Source organism: Orbicella franksi, chromosome 7 (assembly GCF_964199315.1).
Source record: "Orbicella franksi chromosome 7, jaOrbFran1.1, whole genome shotgun sequence".
Taxonomy (NCBI): domain Eukaryota; kingdom Metazoa; phylum Cnidaria; class Anthozoa; order Scleractinia; family Merulinidae; genus Orbicella; species Orbicella franksi.
The window spans coordinates 27,928,268-27,948,658 of NC_138151.1; the positions used below are offsets into that span (position 1 = coordinate 27,928,268).

General features: G+C 39.6%; 1 protein-coding gene across 1 annotated transcript in view; it reads right to left on the reverse strand.

Moving 5' to 3' along the window:
- Nucleotides 1-1,679: 1,679 nt before the first annotated feature.
- The window catches only part of LOC145492920 (multidrug resistance-associated protein 1-like), a 31,376-nt gene continuing 12,664 nt past the window's right edge, over nucleotides 1,680-20,391 (reverse strand). Inside the window, exons 12-27 of the mRNA XM_081472297.1 lie at nucleotides 20,257-20,329; nucleotides 19,903-20,029; nucleotides 19,178-19,354; nucleotides 17,324-17,491; nucleotides 15,695-15,778; nucleotides 15,263-15,356; nucleotides 14,387-14,538; nucleotides 12,484-12,996; nucleotides 10,613-10,812; nucleotides 9,874-10,000; nucleotides 6,657-6,758; nucleotides 5,889-6,035; nucleotides 5,321-5,479; nucleotides 3,541-3,707; nucleotides 2,541-2,735; nucleotides 1,680-2,086 (exon numbers count right to left, since the gene is read on the reverse strand). Of these exons, the coding sequence (XP_081328423.1) occupies nucleotides 1,978-2,086; nucleotides 2,541-2,735; nucleotides 3,541-3,707; nucleotides 5,321-5,479; nucleotides 5,889-6,035; nucleotides 6,657-6,758; nucleotides 9,874-10,000; nucleotides 10,613-10,812; nucleotides 12,484-12,996; nucleotides 14,387-14,538; nucleotides 15,263-15,356; nucleotides 15,695-15,778; nucleotides 17,324-17,491; nucleotides 19,178-19,354; nucleotides 19,903-20,029; nucleotides 20,257-20,329 (2,594 nt within the window). The 3' untranslated portion in view covers nucleotides 1,680-1,977. The remainder of the gene's footprint in view (nucleotides 2,087-2,540; nucleotides 2,736-3,540; nucleotides 3,708-5,320; nucleotides 5,480-5,888; nucleotides 6,036-6,656; nucleotides 6,759-9,873; nucleotides 10,001-10,612; nucleotides 10,813-12,483; nucleotides 12,997-14,386; nucleotides 14,539-15,262; nucleotides 15,357-15,694; nucleotides 15,779-17,323; nucleotides 17,492-19,177; nucleotides 19,355-19,902; nucleotides 20,030-20,256; nucleotides 20,330-20,391) is intronic.

Below are 20,391 nucleotides of genomic sequence, written 5' to 3' on the forward strand. Positions count from 1 at the left end.
GTGGTGCAATTTCTCCGTCCCAGACTACTATGAGCACGATCGAAATCCGAAGTTCTCCGGAAGAATTCCGAGCTTCCGGAGCTTAAACGACGAACATAACCGGCTAGACTGAGATCTAGACCAAAATGGCGGCTGTTTTCAGACGTTATGATATCGTACAGTTTACACCCGTATACTAGCAGAAAATGCCTTCCAGTATGATATGTAGTGTACAGGAAATCAAGAGACTTCAATGCAATTGATCAGGCGGGCGAAATTTGGTGGTGATAAGGACAACGATGTCACTGTTCACAAATTTCCGACCTGTTCACGTGCTGGGAAGGCCTTGGTCAGCCTTTGTTGTCACGTCCCGAAAAGATCGTGAAGCAAATGGAAAAGTTAGAGTCCATTAAGAAACTAGTTACTTCTTACTGGGTTGCAGTGAAAAGAAAGCAAGAACTGACTCCGTTGCGTAAAGGTACAATTCTTGAATCTATTGTGAAGTATTTCAACAAAAGCGTCCAAATGAGAGACGGGTTCCTGGGAAAGCCATTGAATTTGCCAAACTCCCATACCAAAATTGAAAGTGGAGGTGCCAAAAATATGGCAGACAAGTCTACCAAGATAACCACTTTTATAAAATCGTCATTCGTCTCTTGAAGAAGTGAGGTTTAATTAAAGATGGAAATTTACCGCGCTGAATGTTTTTCCTCATATGTTCACGCAAGCACAAGCTGTTCTTGGATATTTGGATCAGGTCCGGATCGCACATTTTGATCCTGGCTTGTTAAAGTTTGGAACGGCAACATAATTTTAAATAACATTTTAAAGTACATTATGCGCACTTATCCGGATATTTTTAAATCCGCAACTTTTTCTTTCTGGATTAAAAAATTTCCCCGTCCACACGTAGCAAAAAATAATCACCGGATTCACTGCCGAATTCACCGGAAGCGTGTGGACGGAAGCCGTATCCGGAAAGAAAAAGTTGCGGATTCAAAAATATCCGGATACATGTGGACGTGGGACTAAGTCAGAACATATTTCAAAGACACTAAATTCTGGAGAACTTGAGAAAGAAAGAAAGAAAAAAAACACTCAAGTAATGTGCCAGACAAAGTCATTGTTAAATATGTGTCTCTGCAAGGATCATAACCTCTTGGTTTCTGCTGAAATTGGTTGAAGCTGACACCGGTGAAAAAACACATTTCGCAAGGCGTTTTTTTTTTCTTTTTTTATTGGTAACACAAGAACAACTTGATGACTGCACAACCCACCCAGAGCATGCGCCATCTCGGTTCTTTATCGGGTAACTAAAATACAAATTACACTGTACTTACAAAAGCCGGATTGGTTCAAAACCAAACACCTGGAACAAACTATACCTTTATACATTTATAAAAAAAAGTAGTGCAGTGAAACCTTTTAAATATGAACACTAAAAGGGGCAGAGATGAGAGTCCGTAAAAAATTAATGTTATGGATGCGGAGGTCGTGGAAGTTTAATTGGAATTCATTTTTGAATGAACTCTGGTTTCTCTGGGACAAAGATATTTGTCCATAGTGCAGATGGGTGCACAGTATGGAGATGCTTGACAGAAGAGGTTTTGACATATTGTTGCTCTTTTGTTTGTTTGTTTGCTTGTTTGCTTGTTGACTGTTTGAACACCTCATAATTATGCCATGCATGTTATTCAGGATGGCAATTCCAATTACGTTTTTGCGAAATTAGCCGTTTGAGGAGTGGTAATGACTAAGGGACAGAGTGTTGATTAAAGGAAGTGCAGGCTACGCTGCTGTCCGATATATCGGATACTGGGATCCAAAAGGTTAATTTATGGAGAAAGTGAAACTTTGGATGACCCACACTGTCATCTTTTGCCTCCATCAAGAAGGTAAACACGTGTGGCTCCCGTTGCTTCGCGTTCTTCCGCAAGGTGTTTGTAATGCTTGCAGTCTATCTTACAATGGCGTGTCACAATGCTGCTGTCTCATTACTCATGCCAGTCTTGCATCTTGTGCCAGTTTTTTGAACAGTCCGTCACGACTCAATAAGTTTGCAGGCGAGTCAAACTCAACAATGGAGCCACTATCGAGAACCAAGACCCTGCAGTCAGAACAGAGCAGTTCATTAGTAACCAATTAAGTTTCACAGCCCGTATAATTTGATACATTATTACCATTATACTTTAACACTTTATTCCACAATACTGTGAATGAAGGGACAGTAAAATGTAATTAGTTTTAGGTTATTTTCCAAAAAACGAGGGCACAATTCGAGATCAAAAACTTAGTGTCTGCGTTCCCCCATCGAATGCCAACATTACCCCATATAACACCCATTTGAAGTTTCAATCCACGCACCAAGATCATAGTAACTAAAAAAAAAAAACACAAAACACAAAACAAACAAAAAAACAAAAGAAAACAAAAAAAGAAGCCAGATCACTTCTTTTACAGGTAGGTCTCCATTGCTTTAAATCTTAACATAATCTGGCTTAGCCTCAAATCACACCTGAAATTACACCTCAAAAGGGACCTCCGTGATAATTCACCCCTACCTATCATAATCCATGATAGTGTTGAGCCTGTGCGCAATGGTGAACACTGTGCGGTCAGCGAATTCACGCCGAATCGTTTGCTGAATGAACTCATCCGTTTCCAGGTCCACCGCGGCCGTGGCTTCATCGAGAACCAAGATCTTACTTTTACGGAGCAGCGCCCGTGCTAAACACACCAACTGCCGCTGACCAACACTGCGGAAGAAAGGCTGCATTGAATTGCTTGCAAAAAAGCGGCAACACAAAATATTGGACCTGACCACTGGGCATTTGACTCATTATTAAGGGTGAGACGTTGTATGGTATATGTTTTCTATTTGTGAATGAGAGGATGAAGAATGGGTCGTTAGGAGGGAGATGGGAAGTGGAAAGGAAGCAAAGTGCTTGAGGTAGAAAGTATGCCCGTTGCAGGGAAGGATAATGCAAAGTTAGAAGCAAAGAGGCAAAGGTAGAAAAGAATGACGGTGAAAAGAATTGAAAAACGAATCAATTAATCAAAATTGCAGATATATAAGAAAATAGAAAAATAAGCAAAGAATCGAGTACATATGCGTACAAAAATAAGACAAAGTACATATATAAAATATAGAGAAAAGAGGACAAAAATAAAGTACCTATAAGCACACAATGGTCTTATATAACAACACAAAAACAAATCCAATTCGAGGCCGATCTCATTTCCCATTACTGCACTATTGAAACGAAATCTCACACTGAGCAGAGATATAGCCACAAAAAAAATCATGACTAAGGCAATGTCTATAATTAAATTCTCTTCCTTAGTATTTAGGGTGTTTATGATGACTATTAACAAAGAAAAACGAAACAAAAGAAAAAGAAAAAGAAAAGACAAGTGCCTCAGTTTTCTACAGTCCTGCTAAAGGCTCTGTTCTAGGTTACCGAGGCAAATCTTTAACTCACAAAAGAACGAGAAACTGCTAAACCTCCATGAAAACCACAGTGTGTGTGTGTTTTTTCCTCCTCTTTTTGAAGAAATTACCTTAAATTTTCTCCTCCTTCTGCTATTGTGTACTGCAGTCCTTCGCTCAGCCCTGAAACAAAGTTCTTCAAGTGGCTCACATCCAACGCCTGCCACAGTTCTTCATCAGTGTGTTTATTAAATGGGTCCAGGTTTAGCCGAAGGTTTCCAGAAAACAGTACGGGGTCCTGTAGGAAGAAGGTTTGGAAATCACTAAGGCTATGCCGAATATAACATTGTCACTCGCAGAGTAGGTACAATTGATGAACTCTTTAATTAAGACAATAAATAAACCTTGTTGCCAGGGACAAGGTCAGGAGAGTCAGAACAACTACCAATTAACAAAAGACCACAGAAAAACAGGCAGCCTGCTTCACACTATTTGGCCACTTAAAAAAATGAAGTCCTCGCAGGAAAGAAACCGTTTTCAGGTTCTCTATTGTTTGTTGTTGTTGTTTGTTTGTTTGTTTCTTTTGGACTAATTTTCTTGCTTTGTGTTGGCGCTGTTTGAGTCACATCTATTGCATTTGAAATGCACTGACAACACCATGTTTATGCGATATTATTAAAGGATGACTTTATTTGCTCTGCGTCACGCCAAAGCTGTAGGAATCCGTGACCGTATATTCTGCAATCCAATGGTGGCACTTTGAACACGAAACAAAAGTAAACAAAAGTGGACTAATCTAGAATGAGCACGCTGTACGTGCAGGGTTCGAAATTGCGACTCACTGGTCGCCAATGCGACCAAAAATTGAGCACTGGTGACTAAATTTTCAGAACTGGTCGCCAGCTGGCGACTCGCGATTTGTACGATAAGTAAAGATGACCACAACACAACTTTTGTTTTTAAATCTTTAGATAGGGAAATTATTCGGATCCGGTAGCTAGTAGACAATTCACCTTTCCGTCCCCACTAAAATAATGTCTGAATATTACAAGAAAATCGTAAAAATTACTTGTAATTGTAAAAATTACTTCGACACGTGGAAACTGCGTTTACCAAGCGTCATATTATTTCAGCGGCCTCTTCCAAAACTGGGATCGCGGGCACACTACAACACCGTGCGCTTTTCAGCTGACGCTAGAACAATGGCGGCATATGCGATCAGTTGTGTAGGAGCCTAGACCAAGCACAGTGTTGTTTATCAGCGGCGAAAGGCGACGAAAATAAAGAACTGCGTTTTGAAGAAATACGAAAGGATCGTGTTTGTGTCATTACGAAAACCACGGACGTAAAAGTTTTTGTGCTTCGCTCCATTTAAAATAACTTAGAAGAAAACCATCACCTGTGAACCAGAGACATCAGGGAACTTAAGCACGCACGTTTTTGAGACGCGGACGATAACCGGAAGTGAGCTTTTTTCACTTTAAACTTGTCCTCACACAACCATATTCACATTGCTAAGTATCTTTTCTTCATTAGAGATGAGTAGTATAAAAATCTGGGGGACAATGCGGTCCAAGCATGCGAAATCTTCTCTTCCGGTTGCCGTCCGCCTCTCAAAAACGCGCGTGCTTAAGCTCCCTATAATCTGAGAACAACGGTAGCTTTATAACAGTTTATAAGTCTTACTCGTGCTGTTTTCAAAAGTTTTAGCTCTTCATTTGTGACTTTCTTGCATGCAAAGTAACGTACAAAATCATGTTAGTGTTCTCATGTGAGTTATATATAAAATAAGTTGGCGACCAAAATTTACGATCTGGCGACCAAATTTTTCCCGTTAGTGGCCAGCTGGCTCCCGAACGAAAAAGTTAATTTCGAGCCCTGACGTGCCTACACAAAGCAACAATCCCTTACTTGTGGAATAATAGTGAGGCGTGACCGAAGATCCTGAAGTCCAATGGTGGCGATATCAACACCATCAATGATAATCCGTCCACCAGCTCTCTCAAGAATACGAAACAAGGCCAAAGCTAACGACGATTTACCAGCTCCTGTACGACCTACAATGCCGATCTGTCGGGAAGAGAACAATAGAAGGGAATTTGAAAACAGAGGTTTCACTCTGAAAACACATGCAATGTTTTCCGTCCACACTACGCCGGAGGAATTTGAAAATGCAACAATAACCGGTCATTTTGGATTTAAGTTTGAGTAAAACTCGGGCAGAAAAATATCATGATGATCAAAAGTCATCGTTTTCAAAATGTTTTCCGTCTACACTTAAAGGCGAAGCAGACGTTTTCAAATTTCCCCGGTTTGAAGAGCGTTTTCGAAAAGCTCCATTTTCGTGACGGATTAGTGTGGACGGTAGGCCTAGCCGGAGCAATAAAGCTCCGTTTTCAAATTCTCCCGGCGTAGTGTGGACAAGGTGTAATTCACTTCTGCCTTCTGAAGTTTAATTATATAATTCTCATCAATGTACCTTTTCTCCTGGTCTTATATCACAGGTGATCTGTTTCAGTGCAAGAGGTAATCCTTCTCTGTATTTCAGATCAAACTCTTCCATTACAATTTTTCCTGAGTAAGGCCACTCATCTGGAGGGCGACGGTTCGGAATAATCCAGTCAGCCTATAAATTGGGATTGCAAATGGTGTTATCAGTATCTTTTCTTTTTGAATGATCTTTCAATATTTGAGAAAGTATTACTAAAAGTACTTGAAAAATCCAAAGAAACAACAAACACGATCGTATGTAACGAAGAAAAACAACATTAATAGCTTTTCGTGGGAAAACAGACTGAAGTGTTTGTTTCAAAAGATTCTATAGTATCACATTGTATAGTAATTCCGTGTCTGCGATCTATCTTGTAAAAAGCTGTTCTAATGGGTCACTATACACCACGTGATTGGTGAATATCGTCATGTCATGCCATGCCATTTCTAGTCATCTTATTTTATGTCACGTAATCTCAAGTCGTGTCTCTTCATGTCATGTCGTGTCACGTAATAAGATGTCATGTCACGTCCTGATGTTAAGCATGATTCAGTGGTGATAAATAATTTGCATTAAAATAAAATGAGCAAGATTTGATTTGAAAATCCTTCAATTTTTTTTTTTCGTTAATTATATTTCTCCAGATAAGCATACACCGATCCAAGCCAAGGAATTCTAGGGTATAGTTAGATAGCTTCTAAGTACATTGCGAAATGCAGTTACAAGAAGTCTCTTTTATTCTAGTTTATTGTTTACCTCAGTGGCTGTTTCTGAATATTCCTTCACCCTTTCGACAGAAACAAGATGAGTCTCTAACTCACTTGTCATGCGAACCAACCAGTTGAGTGTATCTGTAATCTAAAGAACATAACAGAGTGTTAGGTATCTGGTACTCATTCGCTCAAATCAGGCTTAAATGATAATTACAATTAAATTTCTGCAAGTTAACACTGCAGGAAGAAAGTGATACGTATTTCGTAACTGTCCCACATTAGAATACGTTGAACACAAAGTCCATAGTTTGGTCCGCAAGTGTTTTCTAATGGTGCAGCATATAGAGCATGTAAAGTCCTTTACAAGCAAACTTAAAGCAGAGTAAGGTCGACTGAAATAATAGATGACAAGTTCTAATAAACAAATTCCCAAGGAGTAGGTTCGGAGTCCATGTCTATGGAACGCCAGAACTGTCTTATGATACTTTTTTTTATTATATTGGGTGGTTATGTCATTATATTGAGTAGTTATGTTATTATATTCGGTGATTAACTCATTATACTCGGTGCTTATTCCATTATACTCGGTGCTTATGTCTTTATATGCGGTGCTGTCTTCATTATATTCGGTGCTTATTCCATTATATTCGGTGCTTCCCTCGTTATATTCGGTGCTTTCTTCGTTATATTCGGTGCTTTTTTCCTTATATTCGGTGCTGTCTTTATTATATTCGGTGCTTATTCCATTATATTCGGTGCTTACTTCATTATATTCGGTGCCTACTTCATTATATTCGGTGCTTACTTCATTATATTCGGTGCTTACTTCATTATATTCGGTGCTTACTTCATTATATTCGGTGCTTACTTCATTATATTCGGTGCTTACTTCATTATATTCGGTGCTTACTTCATTATATTCGGTGCTTACTTCATTATATTCGGTGCTTACTTCATTATATTCGGTGCTTACCTCATTATATTCGGTGCTTACTTCATTATATTCGGTGCTTACTTCATTATATTCGGTGCTTATTTCATTATATTCGGTGCTTTCTTCGATATGATCGTCACCAGTCTTCGCAAGGGGTCGTACAATTTGGAGGTAGTCTAGGGAAAGCCGGGAAAAACGGGTGTCACGAAAACTCAGACCCCGAAACAGACCCCGAAAACTCAGACCCCTCGAAATTAAAAACTCAATTGTTATCACCCGAATTGCTCTATGGCCACAATGGGGCGAGATGTTTATCTTCTCCGGTTTATGTTGTGTAGCCGATATTTACGTAATACCGGACTACGCAAAAGTAATTGATCGTGTAAATTGAAGATAAGCATACGGTAAAATAAAATAACATGATAAAAGAACATAATAAAAGAAAACAAATGGAAACAATTAATATGTTTCTTCGCGGATGTTCAGACCATTAGGATCAATTGTTCTGCCTTTTTGAATTAAAAAAGCTTCCCTGGCCGTACGGATAGAGTCTCGGTTAGAAACGATTTTTTCGATGGGGATTAATTGCATGTCGTTAGCAGTGTGGTTAGGAGAGGACAGGAAATGTTCGGCGGCTGTAGTAGGTTTAGATTTGTTGTTAGGGTTATCTGTGGTACGGCGGTGTTCATTAAATCGGTCTTTTAATTGTCGTTTCGTCTCTCCTATGTATTGTAAATTACGGCGGTTACATTGAATCATGTAGATGAGGTTTTTAGTGTCACAGGTCAGGTTGGATTTTATGGCGCGCGTTTCCCCGGTAGAAGTATGTAGTAAGTCCGTGAGAAATGTAGGGACAAGTAGCACAGTTTTTGCCACAACGGAAAGAACCAGAAGTTGTGTCGGTTTTTGCTTTTGTATTCTTCATTTCAATTTTCGTTCACTCACATTTCGAGACCAGACATGGCGGTTCAATCGGTTCGACCTTCACGTGCTTTTTACGTGTTGACTTTTTACGTGCCGACAGTCACGCAACGCACATAAAGTCAAAAAGCAGATTGCGATCAAACGAGTATGTTTCAGAGAACAACACATTTTTTTGCTGCATACGATTGCATAAAAAAGGTCTGTTTTGAAAAGCAGTGTCGGCTGCTGTTCTAAACCTTGTTAGTTCTTCACTGTTTGACCGACGCGACAGCGATAAACCTGAGAAGTTAAATATTTGTGTTTCACCGTTCGATCGACGCGACAACATAAACCGGAGAAGATAAACATCTCGCCCCATTGTGGCCATAGAGCAATTCGGGTGATAACAATTGAGTTTTTAATTTCGAGGGGTCTGAGTTTTCGGGGTCTGTTTCGGGGTCTGAGTTTTCGTGACACCCGTTTTTCCCGGCTTTCCCTAGACTACCTCCAAATTGTACGACCCCTTGCGAAGACTGGTGACGATCATATCGAAGAAAGCACCGAATATAATGAAATAAGCACCGAATATAATGAAGTAAGCACCGAATATAATGAAGTAAGCACCGAATATAATGAGGTAAGCACCGAATATAATGAAGTAAGCACCGAATATAATGAAGTAAGCACCGAATATAATGAAGTAAGCACCGAATATAATGAAGTAAGCACCGAATATAATAAAGTAAGCACCGAATATAATGAAGCACCGAATATAATGAAGTAAGCACCGAATATAATGAAGTAGGCACCGAATATAATGAAGTAAGCACCGAATATAATGGAATAAGCACCGAATATAATAAAGACAGCACCGAATATAAGGAAAAAAGCACCGAATATAACGAAGAAAGCACCGAATATAACGAGGGAAGCACCGAATATAATGGAATAAGCACCGAATATAATGAAGACAGCACCGCATATAAAGACATAAGCACCGAGTATAATGGAATAAGCACCGAGTATAATGAGTTAATCACCGAATATAATAACATAACTACTCAATATAATGACATAACCACCCAATATAATAAAAAAAAGTATCATAAGACAGTTCTGGCGTTCCATACATGTCCCTTTTAGTCAAATGATTTTAATGCAACCAATCAGAAATGACGCTGCGCCATGCAGGCGTTTACAAGAGCACGCATCGATAGCGTGTTTTCAGGCAGTTCATTTTTCCAGGCTCCGCGCTCACCTTCGCGTTTCGCGCTCGTGTATTGCAAACAGCGTTCTGCCGCTCTGTATCACCTGTACCTTCTATCAATCAAACCATCTACTCTACAAGCTAACAAAAATGGCAATAAAAACATAACTTCCCTTCTAAAGATCAAGATATAGCCAGGCTTCACTCTGCCCTCACCTCTAATGAATACGTCAATGACATGCCCACAAGTCCACTAATAATTTTGTCCCTGCTTATCACAGCAAACATCCCAGCGAAAAATATCAGGCAGTTTCCAAGGAATTCAAGACGAACTGCGAGCCACCTATGAAAGGCAATTAGGGAAGTGGTCAAAACTATTATACATGTAATGGACCCACTAGAATAACTTGAGACTACTGTCTCTTTCTATAGCCCCTTCCCCTTATCCAGATACCAATGGTTTTAATAAAAATGTTTTTGTAACGTTTGTCCTTCATTCCCCAAAATTTTCCGTTGTGAATATGAAATGGCATTTATCATTGGTAGGGCTCGTCCATACTACCCCGTAAGAATTTGAAAACAGAGGTTTCACTCTGAAAACGCATCAAATGTTTTCCCTCCACACTACGCCGGAGGAATTTGAAAACGCAACAATCACAGGCCATTTTGCATTTGTGTTTGTGTAAAACTCGAGCAGGGAAATCATATGATTATCGTAACGTCATCGTTTACGAAACGCTTTGTTTTCAAAATGTTTTCCGTCCACGCTAAAACGCAAAGTGGGCGTTTTCAAATTCCTCCAGTTTGAAGAGCATTTTCGAAAATTAAGTTCCGTTTTCGTGACGGATTAGTGTGGACGGTAGGCCTAACCGGAGAAACAAATCTGCGTTTTCAAATTTCTCCCGCGTAGTGTGGACGGACCTTAGTTGCTTGGACAAAATGTACTTTTCCTTACCTATTAGAGGATATAGTGGAGTAGTATGCCACTTGATTCTCGTCTGTCCTGTAGTAATTATCCCGGATGAAGCGCTGCTGTTGTGAATATGCTCGGATGGTGCTAACACCGTTGATCGTTTCTAGGAAATGACTGTAGATTGGTGATCGGCTCACGGACTCGATCCTTTTCAACTGACGTGACGTTGCCACATAAACTCTCTGTGGGAAGATGGGGGAAAGGTTTTAATGGTTTTCTGTTATTTTCCGTTGATCATAAAAAGGCTTTTCCCTAACCTAAAGTACATTTTTTTTTTAATATCCAGATGCCGTTTTCCTGACATGTGGAGACCCTGAAACTAGTTGCACAACAATCAAACACAGTACAGTGTAAATCCTTCCCATTTCAAACTCAAATTACTTTCTCTTTAATACACTTTTCAGTCATTTAGTCATGATGATAGATGCAAATGCAGCCATAACACTACTGGAAAAAAGACCAAAAAAATTTCAGGTTTTGAACGGGATTCGAACCCACGAGCTTTACGATACCAGTGCAATGCTCTCCCAACTGAGCCTCCAAAGCCGCATGAGAGCAGTCGTGTGTGGATTGGCCCTTAACGTTCAGTGGACGTAATACTCAGTTAAAGTATGTAAATTCCATTGTATTAATAGATGTCCAACAGTAGCAATTAAATGTAGACATGATGGTCATTTAGTGTTTAACAATTTTCCACGAGCGCGCCTTGGACATGAGATGGTAGATAGCCAACGAAGCGCGTACCACCGAGTTGGCTATACACAGTATAGTCATCTCATATCCCACAAGGGCGAGTGGAATAATTGTGTCCTTAAAAACGCCCCCAAAGTATACAAAACTAGATTAAAATAAAAATAAAAACGCCCTCAAAAATCACGCGTACTCTTACCACATTTGTAGAGCATGGTACGATGGCTCATATACCATGATGGCCAAGCCAATCAAAACTCTTGAATTACATTGAATTGTCTTTAATAATAGCGGAGCCCCATACTCATATCGAAAAGAAAAGGAAACCCATGAGTTGAGTATTGCTCGTGGGCGCGTACGCACGACGGCGACGGCGACGGCGACAGAGTCGCGCAACATGGCGGCCAAACTCTAAATAATAGGCTGGCAGAGACCTGTAGCCTTGGTTTACCGTGTACTTCTGATATTGGACAACCATGTTATCATCAATTGACACCTATCAAAACAAGGTATCCGCTGACCAGTATCACGTGACCATATCGCGGGCTCAAGTTTACAGCTCATCGAGGTCATGTATTTTTTTGAAGTTGACCGCTGATCAAGTGCTTGTTTTCGATTGGATCGTGGGCTCACGCCTGGTTAACTTGTTGAAAACAGGGCAGGATTGTTCGGAAGCCGGATAACACAAACCCAGGATTAAAAGTTAACCGAATTGTAACTTTTTCTTCCATACAAATTTTTTTTTTGCTGCTTTGTTTTGTGTATATGGCGATTATTAAAACTCAAAACAGAAGGCCAAACAATATACAGAAAACCTCACCGCAAAGTTGGAAAACTCAAATTAAAATTCTATCTTTTCCTGGGTTAGCTTAATCGGGCTCTGAACAACCCGGCCCAGGAGCTACGCTTTTAGGCTGGCCTAAATCTATATATTATTTATTACACAGTAGACTTTAGCTATTTCGAACTCGGTTACGTCGAACCCGCATGACTCTCCCTACCATGTAAACACACTTTGCAAGCACTTACTATCGGCGTCAGAACTCGGCTTCCTCTTATTCCCAACGCTTTTTACTACCCTTGAGAGCTCGAAATAGCGAGATTCAACTGTAAAAAGACCCGAATTTCTTTAATTAAACACCTCCTGTAGTTGTCTCACTAACCTGAATATAAAGATAAAGTACTCCCAGAACAGGTATCACCACCAAAAACAACGGAGTGGCATAACTTATGGCAACAATATTCCCGATGACATCGATGATACACCAGAGGAAATTCGTTATGCATCGGGGTATAGTGTCATCTACAATGTACAAGTCCTTGGAGAACCTGTTTACAATTCTTCCTAGTGGTGTAGTATCGAAAAAGCTCATTGGCGAATGCATTATGTTGACTAAGAGACGATGATGAAGTCTACGTGAAGCGACCATTGATCCCAATGTGGTACAGACGGAGAGAAGAAAGGAGAACACTCCTTGGCCCAGTGCGATGCCACCGTAAATTCCGATGTACATGTCTCGCTGTTTGTCTGTAGTAACATTTGCTGAGCTCCAGTAGGCAAGCCACACTCCAGTGGCTACTGTGCAAGATTCCATTAGGATCAGGAAGATTATGGTGAAGACTGTAGCACAGAGACCGACCGACTTGATGTACGCAAGAAGCACAGAGAATTTCACCTGAAACAAGCAAAAACTCATTCATTTGGTCATTTCTGGTACATTTTATCTGCAGCTATTCGTTATGAGATTAGAGACGAACAAAACCCACATCAAGAGGCAAATTAAATTACTTTAACAAAATATTCCGATAAGATCATCACATGAGGCTTACAAAACGTCACTAGATTGTTCATTGTAAAACTTTGCAACAAATGCAAGCACAGGAAAGGTGGGGCAAAAACCAAATGCAAAATCGTTTTTCTTTAAGATGCATTGACCAAAGGAGACATGGATGCTTGTTCGAATTGGCTACCCAAATTTTGCAAGTATTTTTATGTGAGCTAAATTTTTCTTCTACAGGCAGTGTACTCTAACTAAATATTAGTCTCTTATTGAGCGCAAGGCACATTGGCCCGAGGTCATGCCAGTACGGACGGTAGGTACTTCATATATGATACCTTACAATGTATTGTTATACACACTCATCTTACTGTACATGTCTTGCGTCTATATAATGCCTTTGCTACTTGACATACTTCGACCACTTGACGTTCTTGAGCTACTTGTGGTTCTTGAGCTACTCGAGGTACTTGGGTTACTTAAGGTTCTTGGGCTGCTCAAGGTTCTTGGGCTACCACGGACGGTAGGTACTTCATATATGATATCTTATAATGTACTGTTATACATGCTCATCTTAATGTCTAGCTTCTAATGCAATTCTAATTGCTTCGGGAAATTGGAGGAAAGACGGTTCCTCTAGCCAATCTGTAAGTCGTGATAGTTTGGTTCCTCTTGTGAGTGCGTCAGCGGGATTACTCTTCGACCTTACGTAGAAGAAGTCATCAACTCCGACAGTTTCTTGTATCTCTGCTGTAGTCCAAGTAGCTCAAGTAGTCCAAGAACATCAAGTAGTTCAAGAACCTTAAGTAGCCCAAGAGCCCCAAGTAGCTTAAGTAACTCAACTTGTCCAAATAGCTCAAGTAGCCCAAGAACCTCAAGAAGCCAAAGAACCTCAAGTAGCCAGAAAGCCTCAACAAGTTCAAGAACCTCAAGTAGTCCAATTACGTTAAGTAGTCCAAGAACCTCAAGTAGTAAAGGCATTAGAAGGTACAAGAGAGTAAGATGAATATACAATTATATCGGTACATTATAAGGTATCATATATGAAGTACCTACCATAAGGACCGAGCGCAGCTAGGTCAGTACAAAAATGATCGTGGGCCAACATTCCCCAGTACGGCTCGAGCAAGGTAAGTTAGGCACTAGAATCAAATATACGGCTTATCCCAACCAAGAAATAACCAATCTTAAATCAGAATGCTCGGATTTTTCTCAAGACTACTTTGCCAAATAATGGTAATTGGTAAGAAATAAACTAACAAATCAACCTCCATTTCGGTACTCTTACCCTTCCAGTCTCTGCCCGCTCTTCTTCAATCATCTTTCCTGTTTCACTTGCATCGTCCGTCTCAAAATCCTTTCCATCCTTTTTAACCTCTTCAGTATCAGTAGGGGTGTTTGACTTAGAGTTGTCTTGCACAGAAGACAGAGCAGTCTCTCCTAGACAGACAATTGGAAATGAAGCTGACGCAAAAGAACATAGCTAAATCATAGACTGGTGTGCTTCATGATTTCTGAAATTTTAACTAGGAGAATTTCAATCCTTGGAATGGGGCAATCATAGAACGCAATATTAGACGCAGACCACAAGAGGAGTCGTTCATCGTTTTGAAAAGTATTCTTCTGATGTTGAGAAAGAAAAAACTTCAAGAGGTTACTTATACAACAAGTCATGGGAAAGATCTGCCTAAATCAAATTTCTTCTCGTTCGGGACAATTGGACATATGTTTAGGGGCAAGTTATGACATGTTATCACAATACAGCATTTATCAACAAGTACATATGCGTAAACCTATTGATATGTGTTATATTCTGATGTGTCATGTCATAAGTTGTACCAAGACCTCTGTTCAATTGTCCACGACGAGAAGCCAAAATTGATTTGGACAAATCTTTCCCATGACTTGTCCGAAGAACAAACCCTTTTTTCTGGTGCCTATAATATTCGGACTGGTGTATAGATAACATCTTTTTCTCCGTATAACATGCTTTTTTTGGCTCACTGAACGTGAGTGAATTTTTTTCCGGCAGTGGTCGTACTGCACATGATTTTTTCAAGTTGGTACACGTAAGCTTTCAGGACGTTTTATTTCGAAATCACCCACCCCTCCCTCAAAAGTCAAATGTTTAACTCCTTGTATCCAGTCTGGCAGTGCATGTTACCTGGTGTGTTTGATGAATGGTTTTCTGAAGCGTAAGTTTGCAGAAATTCAGCAAAAGCTCCCGAGTTGGCCAACAACTCCGAGTAGGTCCCACACTGGAGAGAATATGACAAGTATTAGAGAACACGCGGCAAAAGTTCATGCTAGCCAGTAGAGTCGATAAGTGTTTCATCACGGCTCATATCAGAAGATGCTTTTTGAATCAATGCCAAGACAAGATAAACACCCTAGTATTAACATGAAAATCTTTGCCGATTAACTGACAAAGAATACTGAAATAACACTTGTCCTCTGCACAGTAGATCTGGGTTAAAAAGGAAGCGGAAACTAATAATAGCGCGGAACTTTTCCTTGTAATTTCTAAAGGCTATTCTTTTGAAAGAAAAAGTCCAACTTATTTTTTTTATGACCATAGTTAAAATACAAAACAAACCTCGGAAATTCTTCCGTCTTTCAGCACAATAATTTGATCCATTTGGGGCAGAAAATGAATACCATGAGTGACAAGCAGACGAGTCTACAAGGAAATAAAAATACAGTCGAAAAATACAGTCGACCACCCAAAATGTCAAGCCAAGGTGGTCGCTTACGGGAGGTAGCCGCTTATGAGAGCTAAGACCATATTGGGTGAAAATTTTGCCTCATTAGAATATGTTACTGCAGAGACTTACCCAATGTTTTCAATGTTTTATTGATGTGAAAAGTCAATTTCGAGAAACAATACTGATGGTGATGGTGAATTTTAAGCTCGGTAATGAAATTCACCATCTTTATTAACTTATCACTACTCACGATGACTTCGATAGCGTTGATCCTAGCAGTATGCAGGACACCTGTCATATATGAACTCAGTTAAAAGACTTTGCTCTCCATGAGTTCTCGTAGCTCAGTGGACAGAGCGCCCGCCTGGTGTTCGGGAGGTCATGGGTTCGATTCCTGTCGGGGACTCAGAATTTTTCTTTGTCCCACGCTTGTGTCATATTGATTAATTTATCTTCACATTTCATTACAGATTCCCCATCTTTATTAACTTAATACTGTGCTTGCCATTAAGAAATATCAGTCTCTTGTACTATCGAGTATTGCGTTATTGTTTCAACACCTTATTAACCAATTTTGGCTCTATTATTTGTCAAGTAGTCGCTTACAGGAGGTTGAATACAAAAGAATTTTTCAAACTTTTGGCTCTAAAAGTGGTCGCGGACGCTTACGAGAGGTGGTCGCTTACAAGAGGTCCCAAAGATAGTGATTTGACTAGGAAACGTTTGGTATTTTGGAAAACTGGTCACCGAGGAGAGGTGGTCGCTTACGAGAGGTGGTCGCAACTGGACGTTCGACTGTACAAGAGATTATCACGAGAATTTGCTACCTATTTTTTCAGTTAAAAACCGCGTTAGGAACTGGCTTAGGAAAGTAAATTTCTTTAAATACTACTTAATGAGTCCGTAAGAGGGTTCACCCTCTAAGCCCATCTACGCTCTACTCTCTATGTTCAACCAGCTACTCTCTTCGATCTACGCTATACCATCTACCATCTACCCTCAAGCCCATCTACGCTCTACTCTCTATGTTCAACCAGCTACTCTCTTCGATCTACGCTATACCATCTACCATCTACCCTCAAGCCCATCTACGCTCTACTCTCTATGTTCAACCAGCTAATCTCTTCGATCTACGCTATACCATCTACAATCTACCCTCAAGCCCATCTACGCTCTACTCTCTACATTCTACCAGCAACTCTCTTCGATCTACGCTCTGCGATCCACGATCTAACCTCCAAGCCCATCTGCTTGGAAGGTTATTAGAATTTTTTATTATTTTTTTTTTTAATTTTTAAATTTATTTAACGAAGACTAGTGAGGGTTAAATCCCACCTTCAGAGCAAAGCAAAGAACTATGGATGATTGTGTGTAGGTGTTTTAATTTACGACATTACTGTTCAACGCAATGCAGGCTTAAAAATCGGTGTACATAAAAGATCTGCACAGCTATCGTATTTCATATACATTGTCTATGAATGACAGTAAACTTTTGCAAGGCTATCATTATGCGAACAAACCTTATGTTGTAGCATTCCTCTGGGACCAATAACATTGTCAAAGATGTGTTTTCCAACATGTGAGTCCACAGCACTGAGTGGATCATCCAACAAGTACACATCAGCGTTGAAATACACAGCACGAGCTAAGCTGACTCGCTGTTTCTGTCCACCGCTGAGGTTTATACCCTACAAATATTGTTTAAAACACGGTAAAGTTTCATTACCACAAAGAAAATAGCAGCCTGGATTACGAAAACAACCCCGACATAATGTGAGTTCATTTCCAAAGGCACTGAGTTCAGTTGACGACGTATATAATTTACAATTCCAGTCAAAGCTGAGTAATTTCTGAACTCAGAATTTAATTTTAGAATTAAGACACTTTATTCATAGTACAATGAAAAGTTTGAAATAAAGAAAAACTTGTTATTTGCAAAATTACATTTGTTTAACAAAGAGTGAGGCCCGGTAACGAAATTAAGTGAAAATGGTGAATCTTTTTTCTAAAGGAAAGAGAAAACCTTACTTCTTACTATCTCCCCCCCCCCCCCCCTCCCCCTAAGAAGGTGGGCTTCTGTGGATGAACATCTTGAAAATTTCGTTTTAATACAGCACTTATACAGGAAAAGTTACACCTTTTTGTTTCGAAATAGATAAAACGACCTCGAGCAAACAAAGACGCTTTTTCTCCGTGAGAAAAGAAATCAAAACGCTAGTAATTTTCCGAACACTATTTGCATACGTGTCGCCTGAATCGATTAAGAACACGTGGATGCTCTCGAATCAATATATTGTTTTCCATTATTCTGAACAGTTTATTGCGAATGTTACTCCATGTTTTCTACGAGCCGTACAGTTCTCATTTGGCTTGCTATGTATGGCTTTGCTCCTTCTTAAAAATGAATGCTAGTTTCTTAAGACGCTGCTGTCTGATCTGGAAGCATAAACAACATGCATCTGAGACATTTGGTCAGATCAAGTAAGTTGCAGGGTAAAAAATAAGTCCTTCCTCAAGCGTTCGAAACGCTTGTTCAGGTTCAAATATTTCAAATCGAAGCAATGCAAAAATAAATTAAGCCCAAAACAACGAAATCCAAGTTTATAACAACTAAACAAGAGGTTTTTTGCGATGGTTCTTTTAAATATACATCTTCAAATTTTCTTTGAGCACATGCAGTCCACCTAACGTACACTACAAAAAAAAATGAATATGTTGCGCTGTGTTCTTAAGGCGGCAAAATACGAGAACTAAAATCGCTATTTCGTATATTGCAGCTTTAAAGGCGGAGACGATATGTTCTATACAAAAACTCGCAACTCAGCTGATTTTTCGAGTTTTTCGCCTTGCGTGATTAACTTGTTGTTGTTAATAGTAGAGAGCGGGTCTACTTTGAGCAACAAATTTTGGCTTTGCTGCTCGTTCATCAAACTCACAACTTGTCACGCATAAGATTAGCTCATATTTCGCGACAAGTTGAGGGTTTGTGTATCTCGTGAAGCCCTCTCGGAGCGTACCACATGAAGCCTTTAATGTTGCGACAAAATCAACCTTGAATCCGGATAAAAAAAAACAGGAGCTACCATTGGCTACAATATAATTACCTGTAGCCAATAACAACTTGCGTTACAATTTGCGACTACCATGAAGGAAAAAAAAAACAAAAACAAATCGACCTAATTTCTAACACGGATTGTAGAGTAGATTCCAAAACAAGCAAACAAAAACAGAAAAACAACAAACAACAAAGACAAAACGTTTATATTCATGTGGAATAAAAATCTATAGAAATTTCACGCTTTTCTTCTCCCCCACCCGTTCTTTCCCTACTGTATTTAAATTCAAACACCGAAAAGTGATAAAATGTTTCATACTCTTTCTCCAATTTCTGTGGAGTCACCAGCAGGAAGAATTTCAAGATCTGTTCTCAGATCGCACGAGTCAAGCACGTGCTCATAACGCGCGGAATCAAAAGCTCTGCTGAACAGGATGTTATCTCGTAGAGTCATGTTCTGAATCCAGGCCTGCTGGGATACATAAGCTACAGAACCCTGCAAGATATTCATGACATAATTAATAAGTTAATAAGTATTGTTCAATACCAAAATGCGTCCTCAAAGATTCATTTTGAAAGACAGGTAAAAAGCTATGGCTTCATTGATAACATGATCATCAAATTAATCATTGTGTTATTAATGGTAAATAAGCTTCTCAAATTCATTAATAATTCATCAAGTTTAAACAGAGGAAATCAGGACCGTGACGGTGTTTGGATATCTGATCTTAATTAGCATAGATTTTTGCGATTTTATTTCTCCATTTTCTCCTTAGTTTTAGTTTCGACTGAGAAGATATATCACACACTCAAGACAGTGTTTGACCACATTTCCAAACACCTCGAAGTTCGTCAAAAATACTCCGCTGCGCGTCTTATTTTCAACTCTCTTCTCGGTGTTTGGAAATGTGGTCAAACACGGTCTTTCGTGTTTGATAAATTACGTAAAAGCTATGCCACAAAATGGCTTCACTGATAACGTGATCATCAAATTAAGCGCTGTGTTAACTATGAATGGTAACGTGATTATAATCAAATTCTAACCTCTACAGAAACGTTCCCATCTAATTTCACAGTTTCTCCAAGAAGAGCAGAAAGCAAGGTAGATTTTCCACATCCAACCTGACCAACCACTGCAACAAGTGAACCAGCTGGAATCCTTAGTGAAATTCTTAAAAAAAAACACCAAAAATAATTTGACCACGTGTACAGACTGAGATGGTACTTATCTTAAAGTTATGATTTTCCATTACAAAGAAACCGAACTCAATCACTGCGGTGTGTTTGAAAGGTCATTATTAACAGTGTAGAAACAGTATCTGTCAGCGTTCTATTCACCACCAACACTGTAAAATTGTCTTATAACTTTAGTTGTGGGTAAGTTACTAGCAAACTTACTCTCTTAACACGGGCGCATCTCTGCTGCTCCAAGTAAACGTACCATTCTCTATTGCTACTGCCGACGAGGACACTGTGAAAAAATTAAAACAGGTTGGTGCTAGCCGCGTATTCCATGCTATCCAGGCTTTTTTG